Genomic DNA, 10,270 nt, shown 5'->3' on the forward strand with positions numbered 1-10,270 from the left:
GACTTCATTTAGGTGAGATTATTCAATCCCATAACACACACAGACCATCTTGTATCATTGCTTTAATTCTTTCTCCCTCTCAATCTCACCCTCTTTCTCTCTCCTTTACAGAGTTGAAAGTCCCTTGCTGTTATTCTTGCCAAGTTATTTGTGTCTGTTTCTGAACATACAACTGTTTGAATGTTTCATTCTGGCATATTTTTGACTGTCTGAGGTCAGGACTTTGGATATTTTTTTCTGGATTTGTGGCTTTTCTTTGATTTTTATGTTCATAGACCACATTACAATAGCAGATTACAAGAGGATACAAAGGGCAGACACATCTGAGAGCTTTGTAAATTTATGACTTATCTATTGCTCAATTGTCTGTAACGTCTTTTTTTAAAGAAGGTGTCTGAATGTGGTCTGAATGTGGAGATTCTAAATTCATGTTGAAATAAAAGTCAAAGTGTATTAAGAAGCTGTGCTTTTTTCATATTGCAATTACATGCTGCTCTGTTTCTATTTTGTTGTAGTTTGTAGATTTTGTGAAGACTGATAATGTATTTTTAAACAAATCAGTTAACTGTAAAGTATTGTTAAAGTAATCTTAAAAAACAGTACACAGTGTAATTTTCAAATACAGTACAAAACTGTAGTTTTTAGTAACAGTAACAAATATGTAATTTTACAGTAGCATAATGGTAACCCAGCTGCCAGTTGTTTACTGTTTTTATAATTAAAAAAACAGTCCCATACTGTTTTCTTCATTAACAGTAAAAAGCTGTAAATTTCCATGACAGTAAAAAACTGTAAATTTTACAGTATCATAATGGTAACCCAGCTGCCAGTTCTTTACTGTTATTTTACAGGAAAATTCTTAACAGTGCAGCTATGCCTTGTAAACCTGTCCATGCCTGCAGTGAAAAGGTTTATAAACTTTTCACTGAGGCTCTGTTTTCTTTTTATCAGCACTGCACACTGCTAAAGCTCAGCTTGTCCTTTCACTGCAGCCAAGTACCAGTGAGTCCTTAAATCAGATTTGAATCAATTTCTCAGGTAGTGAGGACAGCACACAGGGACAATGACACACTTTCATCAAGCAACTCCAACTGCTGAACAGCGGATAAATGGGCTGTCTGGAGTTTTATATGATTTAAACCTGACAGTTATAGGACCTGAGGCTGATGAGGTCTGATTGGAAATTAGCTCTGGGAGGAATTAATTTCTTCTCAGCTCTGTTTTGTGTTTGTGCTGCTGCTGCCATCTACTGGGAAAACTGTGTAACAGACAGACGAACACTTGAAAACACCAGCAGATATTTGCACGTTTGCTGTTTTCTCTCAGGTAGTTTATCTTTCTATGGTCAAAGATGGCAACCAATGAGGAGGTTGACACTTCATAACACAATTTTCTCATCCACTTTTTGTATGGAATCAGAATATGACTTAAAAGACAGACATACACATTATTAGCTACAGATCTATCTGTTTTTTGTTGGTCCCCGGGCGCTGCACCGCGGCTGCCCACTGCTCCTCAGGGATGGGTTAAATGCAGAGAAAGAATTTCACTGTACAAGCTGTATATGTGACTAATAAAGTACCTTTACCTTGTCTTGACTGTTTTCATCATCATCATGTATACCATTCTCATGTTAATGTGCATAAAATGCTGTGTGTATTGTAAAACACCACACTACATGATACTGAACATGCAGCTCATTTGAATGACAGATTCAGTCATTTTCTGTACTGTATATATCATGCGAGTTATCAGTCTTCCATGATACAGCTCATAACTTGCATTGTCTGGACCACCACTGCCTCCTACATGACACACTGTTAAAAAACAGTGGTTTCATTGGATTACATCGACAGTTACGACCCTAAGACAATCACTGAAAGTCCAGCTGCCCTCAACTCAACTGTTCTTGGAGAAGGATGAATGAGGTGGATGAGACGAGAATCTTCACAGACATTTCAATGAATGATCAATTTACCACTATGAATCTGAGTAACATGAGGTAGTAGTGATGTACGTATATACATACCAGGAGCAATGACCACTTTATTCAGAGAAAAGTCCAGCAAGGCCTTTCAGTAACAAGGACCTGTTTTATTTGACTATAATATTACATAATTACACAATAATAGACTAACAGCATTGCAGTCTATTTGTCTTTTCTCTTCAGAACACTGATGAATGCATCTTTAGGAACGTCTATGTTGCCGATACGTCTCATCTTCTTTTTGCCCTCTGCCTGTCTCTTCAGCAGCTTCATCTTGCGTGTTATGTCTCCACCGTACTACCAAGTGAAAGAAATGTGTGATAAATCAGAGTTTGATGTACAGATGTAGATTCAACAACTTTCAGAATTAGAAAAAATCTTTACTTACACATTTAGCAAGAACATTCTTTCTGTACGCCTTTATTCTGAAAGACCAATGCAGTAGGTTACTTAACTTTAGTACATCTCATACACAAAGACAATTCAATGTGCTACATGTAGAGCATAGTGACAGTTTTGTACCACATACAGTATTATTGAAACAAAGCTTGTTGCAGGGGCTATACTTACGTCTCCCTTGCAATGACCTTACTTCCAATAGCTGCCTGTACAGCTATCTCAAACATCTGCCTCGGTATGGAGTCTTTGAGTCGCTCACACATGGCTTTCCCTGAGGTGTATGCACGGTCTCTGTGATGAAAACAACAGTCAGAACCATAAAGAGCTTCCCTCTGCTCCTCTGCTGTCAAAATGAGAGCTGCCCATAAAATCAGATGTTGGATTAAATCTGCTCCACTCAACACGTCACTTCAGCAGCACGACACACATGTACATCTGTTCTCCCCATAAATGCACGCACCTCTTTGAGTAACAACAAGATACATCACATGTCCATGTTTATTTTAACCCTGGTTGATGCTGGAGCTGGTTTTATCAGTTTAAAATTCCCCAGCAGACAAATCTGTGCACCATAAAGAAGCAGGATGCCAAGACACATGTCATGGCAAATAGCACTTTAGCACATATCACTTTAATTAGCACTGTAGCACTTTATAACTGTTCTGTAATCTCTTGGTCCCCTTACTACTTCTTTGGCCAATTAACATATGTTTGTGTAAGATGTCAAGGTGTATCATGATGCATTGTTCTATTGTCGTAGTCCAAGAGGCATCTTGTGCTTTTATCTTCATTGTTTTTATGTCTAACATCAACCTGCCAATGGGACTGGGGATGGCTACAATCCCACATATTTACACGACAGTGTTCATCAATATGTACTGTTCCCATTGTAAAATCAAATCAAATCTGAAATGTCAGATATCAGACCAGGGTTTACCATGTTAGATAAAAAAAATCCTTAAAGGGAAAATTATGAAGAATAATATTTAATGGGGTAATTTTAGTGCAGTAAAATCTCTATTATATTTTTTTTACTCACATTTTTTATTTTTCATGATTATTCTGACTATTTTAAGGTTATTTAAATACACTTAGCATATGACATCACATTATCTATGTCCATAAATGCTGCTATATGGATAGATTGTTGCCAGAACTAGTGCAATGACAACAAAGTATTTTGAATCTTCAATGGAAATGGTTTCTTAAGGCCATAAAACAGTCAGATTTTTTTCACTGACAGTGTCATGTGCAGCTGAAAAGAAGAATTCAATACTTTGTGCTTCTCAAACTTCAGCCAGAAGACGAGTTAGCTAGCAAGACCAACTAGACTTCACTTTCACAACATAATCAGAAACATGTTACAGTATATGTTAATGTGTGAGCTTTACAGGTGTTGGTAAGAGTATTTTTTCTTTGCAAAGAGCCAGGCTAGCACTTCAATTTTATCTGACAGTCCTTATATTAAGCTAAGTTAATCAGTGTGTTAGCTTTTGCTTCACAGATAGTGTGTAATAATGAGAGGTATTTATCTTCTCATCTGTTTCTCATTAAGAGGATGGATACAACTATTTCCCAAAATGTTGAATTGCTCTTGAATGATCGGAGCACTTCACACTAGAAAGCCACTGTTCACGTTACAGCTGCAAATGAACCACGCTTATATACACTAATGCTTTTCTAGTCGTATTGACGGCTCACAGCAGTTTACACTACAAGTTCACCCATTCGCTCTCACGTTAAGTCACACTATCTGATGATATCTTTCAGGCAATCTGAATTTCAGTATCTTGTCTGTGAAAACTTCAACGTGCGGACAGCAGGAGCTAGAGATCAGACCACCGATCTCCCCTCAACAAGCTGCTGCACAGTGTATAGGTCTCCACATCTGGCAGAGACAAATGGCTTCTCTGCTCGGCAGCACATCCTCGCCTCACTTTGGTCTGGTCACGTACCATAAATTTCAGTCCCTCCCTGTAAACGATATTCTGCTCTGTGATTGGTGCTCTGCCCTTAAAGAATAACAGAGTGACTCCTCAGCCCCAAGGCTTACAGTACAAATGGCCAGAGAGTATCCCGTGTAGGTGAGGCGTGGCGCCCTTCAATTAGCAAGGACTGAGCTGGCTGCTGTCCTGACTCTGACAGTAAGTACATTAAATATAGATCTGCAGTGCGTCATCACTTCTTGCCTGGGAAGTTACTCTATTGTCCTTGTCATAAATGGAGTGAAGTCCTTGTCCAATGTGTAAAGTCACCGCAACAGATAATGTTAACACAGACTGCCAAGAGGCCATATTTTAATGTTGAATACATTTCATGCTCCATAGGCTCAGAAGAATTACCCTGCTAATACAGGACCATAAAACCTTGCAATTATGTGATCTACTATAAAATCTTCAGTTTAGTCTTTGTGGCAGTGCTTGGTAATAATTAAGCAGTGATGGAGACAATGGGAAAATGCTTTCAAAAGGGTTATTCTATTTAATCGCTGTTACCTAACATCACCTTTAGCTATTGTTGTTACTAACCTGTGCACAATTGTGGTGAGTTCCTCCACCGGCCGCCCATTCAGCAGAATGTCCATCTTTATCAAATCGGCAGCCTGGTAGCCGGCGTTCTCGTAATCAAAGCTGCAGAGTGGGAGATAAATCTTGGTCAGCTGAACGCATGGCATACCTTCACACTATCAAAGACTTGATCTAAATAAGACTCGGTGAAAGGTACAACACACAGGCACACGCTTCTTTTATGTATCACATTTTTTCCAAATAATAACATTTATCTCCCTCCTAAGAGACAGAACCCATTAAATATTTTTAACAAATATACATACAGAGAGTTTGACTATGCAAAAATTCACACGATGTGCTTATGACTGACTATTTTCTACAGTTTGTGTTCAATTTTACCTCGCATATCCAGAAGACATTGATTTGAGGAGGTCATAGAAATCCACAACAATTTCATTTAGTGGGAAGATATACTTCATCATGACGCGCTGGTCGTCTATGTACACCATGTTCTTCTGGACAGCTCTGCGATTCTTTGAGAAGATGCGGAAAAGTTTAATCACAAAAATGAATACATCTTTTCAACAGAGAAGGACAATTATTTGTTTCCTTTTGTTTCCTAGCACAGAGGAGTTTTTTCTCTCTCTCTCTCTTCAGCTCCAGACCAATTTGCACAGTGTAAAAAGCATGGATGCACTCTAATATCTCCTGTCAAACTCCATTTTCCAACAGGCTTGAGAATCAGGCCAACCCGCCTGTAAGTGTTTAGAGACATTATCCCTAACTGGCTTAAAGAGAAAAAAGTCTGCACGTTAAATAAGAGGTTTACAAGGCAGATACACGACAGAGGAACATAAACAATGAAAATGAGCTCTTGTATGGTTCAGAGATCATTTCCCTCTCACCAAGCACAGAGTCATGATCTTCCCAGTGTAAGTATCAGGAGCCAGAATGGTCCCGAGCACCATGGGCTCCAAGTACTGCGACACGACCGATCTCTCTGGGAACTGGGCGGGGTTCACGATGGTGATCTCCTCACTGCCGTGTTCCTGTGAAGAGAGAAACAACATGAAATCAACCTGCAAACAGAACCAGTACAGACATACATTATTTTATAGTTAAACCCCAAACCAGTCACTACACCAGTGGTTCCCAACCTTTTTTGGCTCGTGACCCCGTTGTGACATCACAAATTTCTGGCGACCCCACCGTCAATCAAGAAGCGCCAGCTCAAATATTTTCATATGCTGCATTTTACAATACAATACAATAAATCTTTATTGTCCACCCTGTTGGAAAACTGCCTTTGCCAATTGCCATTGCCATTTTATTTGAACTCGATTTATATTCGAGAAAGTGAAAGTACAGAATACAGTTGTTTAAGATTGTGTGTGCATTGTTTTACATAATCATAATTTTTAAAAGAATAATAATTAGTTAAAAAATTTTTTTATCAGTAATGTTATTTTTTTTTTTAGCAATTACTAGACATTTCCGGCGACCCCATTTGAATTCCAGGCGACCCCATGTGGGATCCCAACCCCAAGGTTGAAAAACACTGCACTACACATAAAATAATTGTTTTATTTAGTCTTTTACATTTACAGAACCTAACCTTCACAGTCAATACCTTTATTGTACTGTACACCATTACTACTTTCACAGCTTGAGGAATAACACGTCTTCATAATTTGTCAAAAAATAATAATCTAAAATCCTGACCCTCAACATCCAGCTGTCTCTGTGATGAGGAAAAATCTCTTGTTGTTTCTAAAGAAACACATTTATATTTTCAAAACTGGCTGTGATTTTGCCTCTGCTAAAGTAAAATGCCTGTGAAATGATTGTCCTCGTCCCCATCAAGAGTCTCTCCCATATGTCATGTCGCAGGAGAGCGAGGCAGTGACACCAGGGAGCCTCCGTTTAGCATCAATTTCCAAGTCAGTCAAAACTTTTTCGCTAAAACGAGAGCAGAAGCCAGGCCCCTCTGTCGCCAGCAGAGAATATAGGAGCAGAAGGTGGCTCTTACCTTAATGAGCTTGGCTGATGAGAGGACAGCTTTGTAGGGCACCGTGGGTGCTGTTACTATAACAGAGGCATTATATTCCTGCTCCAGCCTCTGATTGAACACCTCCATATGGAGAAGGCCCAGGAAGCCAAGTCTGCGGGGGGATGGAGGTCCACAGGTTCACCCAAGATTTACAGTTGGTGCTCATGCTTTTTAATTACAAAGAGACTCTTTGGAAAGAGTTCAAGAGTGAGGGAGACTTATTGCCACTGAAGAGTTGTACTTCCAAATGATCTAAATCACTGCCACTGGTGGAATCAAATCTACATCATCTGGCTTGGTAATATGACCTGTTACGATACATAAACTCATACTTGGATGCCCATTTTGGCATCATCACCATGTTCAAAAGAAAGTAGAAACTTTCCCCAAGTTCTCTATTTTAAAAGAAACTTCTCTGCAACAAATTAAAGAGGAACTATGTAAGTCTGGTTGCTTTTCCACTGTTTTGCTAAACATATACAATGTTATTATGTGTATATTTGTGTAGTTTAATCTGTCATAAACAAGAGATTGTGGGTTACGGGGCACGTTTGTGTCGAGAGACGAGAGCCCCCATTCTCCCTTGTAACAAATTAAGCCATTTACTAAACCATCACTATTACTCCAATCCAAAGCTGTTTAATTAAGGTAAAATGTAGCAGAGTTAAGCTACAAATCCTGCATAGTTCCTCTTTAAGTGAAAAAACATATAAACATAATGAAGTCTGGCTTTACCTCTGTGGCTGCACTGCTCTTAAACATCCACGTCTTTGTTCTCATTTGCCGGTACAGTATATGCAGTACAATCCCCACTCCTCAGGCTGGGGATTGTAAAGCTACTTTTTATTCTAATACATAATGTCCTCACCTCCAGCCTGCCCCCAGGGCCAGACTGCTGTCTCTCTGCACTGTGACACTTGAGTCATTCAGGGTCAGTCTCTCAATGGCACTGCGAAGGCCCGGGTATTCTGACTGGTCCATCGGATACATGCCTGAGGGACAGTGGGGAAAAAAGGCAGAGTGCATATCATCAGCAAGAGTTTTTTCAGTTGGAAAGCACTGGCTGTACTTTACTGTGCTTGTGAAACATGCGCCAATGGGGTTTTATGTATGTTTATATGCATGCGAGTGTGTGCGTGCTTGTGTGTAAAGCAGTTGCTGCTGATAAGAGCAGTTCTTACCAGCAAAGACCATGGCTTTAGCAGGTTTAAACCCTGGAAGAGCCTTCACCGGCTGCTCCTGGTGGTACAGTGTGTCACCAATCTGGGCCTCCTTCACATCTTTCATCCCTGCTATTATGTAGCCCACCTGGCCTGCAAAGCTGCACAACAACCCAACTCAGACAGTCAAACTGGCACAATGTAAACAACCATCGCAGTGGACAGATGGACCAATGTTCAACAGATTCCACTGTTTATCTACTGTGTGGACTTGAGCTTATTACAGCCACAGCTATGCACATACAGTAGGCCCAACCAGAATCAGATTTTAAGCCATGTATTGTATGACTGATCTCATGATATTTTATCCAGAATTTTGAGTGTAGCTCAGCAGAAAATAATGTATTTAAAAAATGTTATTATTGCACAACAAATGGGTAACAAGTGTATCAAAGCACTGCAGAAAATGATTACTTTCAATTTCCTGTACTGAGTAAATCAAGTATTAAATAATACAAATAATTATACTAAACAAAAATATAAGATTACACTTTCATGTTTTTGACTTTTTTTTACAAGTTAAAATGAGAGATTAAACTTAAAATATAATATATTCAATAAAATATGAATTGTGATTTATGAATATAGGTATAGTATAAATTCTCTATATTACATATAGTATATACACCATGGTGAATATCCAAATTACAGGAGCAGCATTTTTTTTTCTTGATAAAGGTAAAAAACATGTAGTAAAGTTGTTGTGCATTAATGCACTATAACAATTTTGTTGCTATAGCAACACCGTGGACAACCAAAGCATAACTCTCTGACGTAAAGCGACAAGTCGGTACAAGACCCAACAAACATTCAATCATCAATTTTACATTGTTGAATATTAGAAAAGAAAAAAGACTATTCACACTGATATTGCATAATTGCATTTATAGTATCTGCCCCAGGGTATATACACAAATCTTTGAGTCAATTTACTACCATTTAATACCTTTTTTCACTACCTTCAGATTTTTTTTAATACCACCACGACATCGAGTTGCACCAAGTATCAATCAGAAAGATTTTATGACATGTACATAGATTTTATCATCCAACACTTACTTACATCATTACCATTACCCAGGAGACTCGGTTGCACAACAGGGCATCATCCATAAGTCATCAGGAACATTTGATCAAAAATAAAATATCTTATCATGCCTTTCTCAATCACCAGCCTCTCTCCCCTGATCCCACCCTCACCTGCCCCCCCCCCCCTCACTCACCTCACTCCACCTCCCTCCCTCCCTCCCTCACCCAGTTTGCCTCGCTCCGTCTTCCTTCCTCACCTCCCTCCCTCACCCAACTCACCTCACTAACTCTTTAAATAAATACCTGGTTCTGTCTCTACCGTCACAGAACACAGTGGTAGGCCATATATATGTTTTTTTTTACATCAGTGTGAAAAGTTTCAACAATGTCCGCACATCTGCACCGCCGGTCTGTGTCTCACGTGCGTTCCATCTGACCTCAGCTCTCAGTAGAAGCTGCAGCTGCTGCAGGTGTCTGTATCTGTAGCGCTTCGAGGCTTCCTGCCCTTTCAAACGGAGCAGACCCGGACCCGGTCCGACTAAACACCGGGCTGGCGGTAGAAGGTTCATGGAGCTGTGAGCCGCGAATGCATGAAAAAAGAGCACATCGGATGTGCGGCGCGTGACGTGCATCTACATTGACACACACATAGGCTACATCAAGGCGCCTGTCATCTCAATTTAAGTCTTCTGCAAACTTGCATTTTCCCATATTCGAAACGTTTTGCCACACGCTAAAATCCGAAGAGATTCACTAGCACTTCTATCCGCCTGACAACTATGCGCGCGAAGATGATTTTAGATTTCTAGCGGCCAATGAATACAATGAATTGATATGACGTCAATATCATTCCTTTTTTTTTTTGAAGTAGCGGCGCAAGCAAGTAATGCTTTATTTATTTTATTACGCCTATTTCATCAAAATAAAACCAGTCATTGTCCAAAAGAAAAAAAATAATACCTATTCTTTAAAATTAATACCTTTGGACCAAATTTATCACTTTTTAAGGCCATTAAATTTTGCTTTTTTGATTTATCACTTTTTAATACTTTTTAAAACCCCGCGGACACCCTGC

The 10,270-nt window shown here is 39.3% G+C and overlaps 1 protein-coding gene across 1 annotated transcript; it reads right to left on the reverse strand.

Annotated features, from left to right (window-relative positions):
• Window positions 1-2,073: 2,073 nt before the first annotated feature.
• On the reverse strand, window positions 2,074-8,308 carry LOC146960989 (translation factor GUF1, mitochondrial-like). Its single transcript, XM_085771878.1, has 9 exons — window positions 8,128-8,308; window positions 7,815-7,938; window positions 6,926-7,058; window positions 5,802-5,945; window positions 5,296-5,429; window positions 4,915-5,016; window positions 2,558-2,677; window positions 2,376-2,412; window positions 2,074-2,284 (listed from the first exon to the last, which is right to left on the reverse strand). The coding sequence occupies exons 1-9, from the start codon at window positions 8,231-8,233 to the stop codon at window positions 2,150-2,152; spliced, it is 1,035 nt and encodes a 344-aa protein (XP_085628004.1). The 5' UTR covers window positions 8,234-8,308; the 3' UTR covers window positions 2,074-2,149.
• Window positions 8,309-10,270: the final 1,962 nt, after the last annotated feature.

Source organism: Trachurus japonicus, unplaced genomic scaffold (assembly GCF_045865225.1).
Source record: "Trachurus japonicus isolate A0001 unplaced genomic scaffold, Traja_1.0 AP029690.1".
Classification (NCBI taxonomy): Eukaryota; Metazoa; Chordata; class Actinopteri; order Carangiformes; family Carangidae; genus Trachurus; species Trachurus japonicus.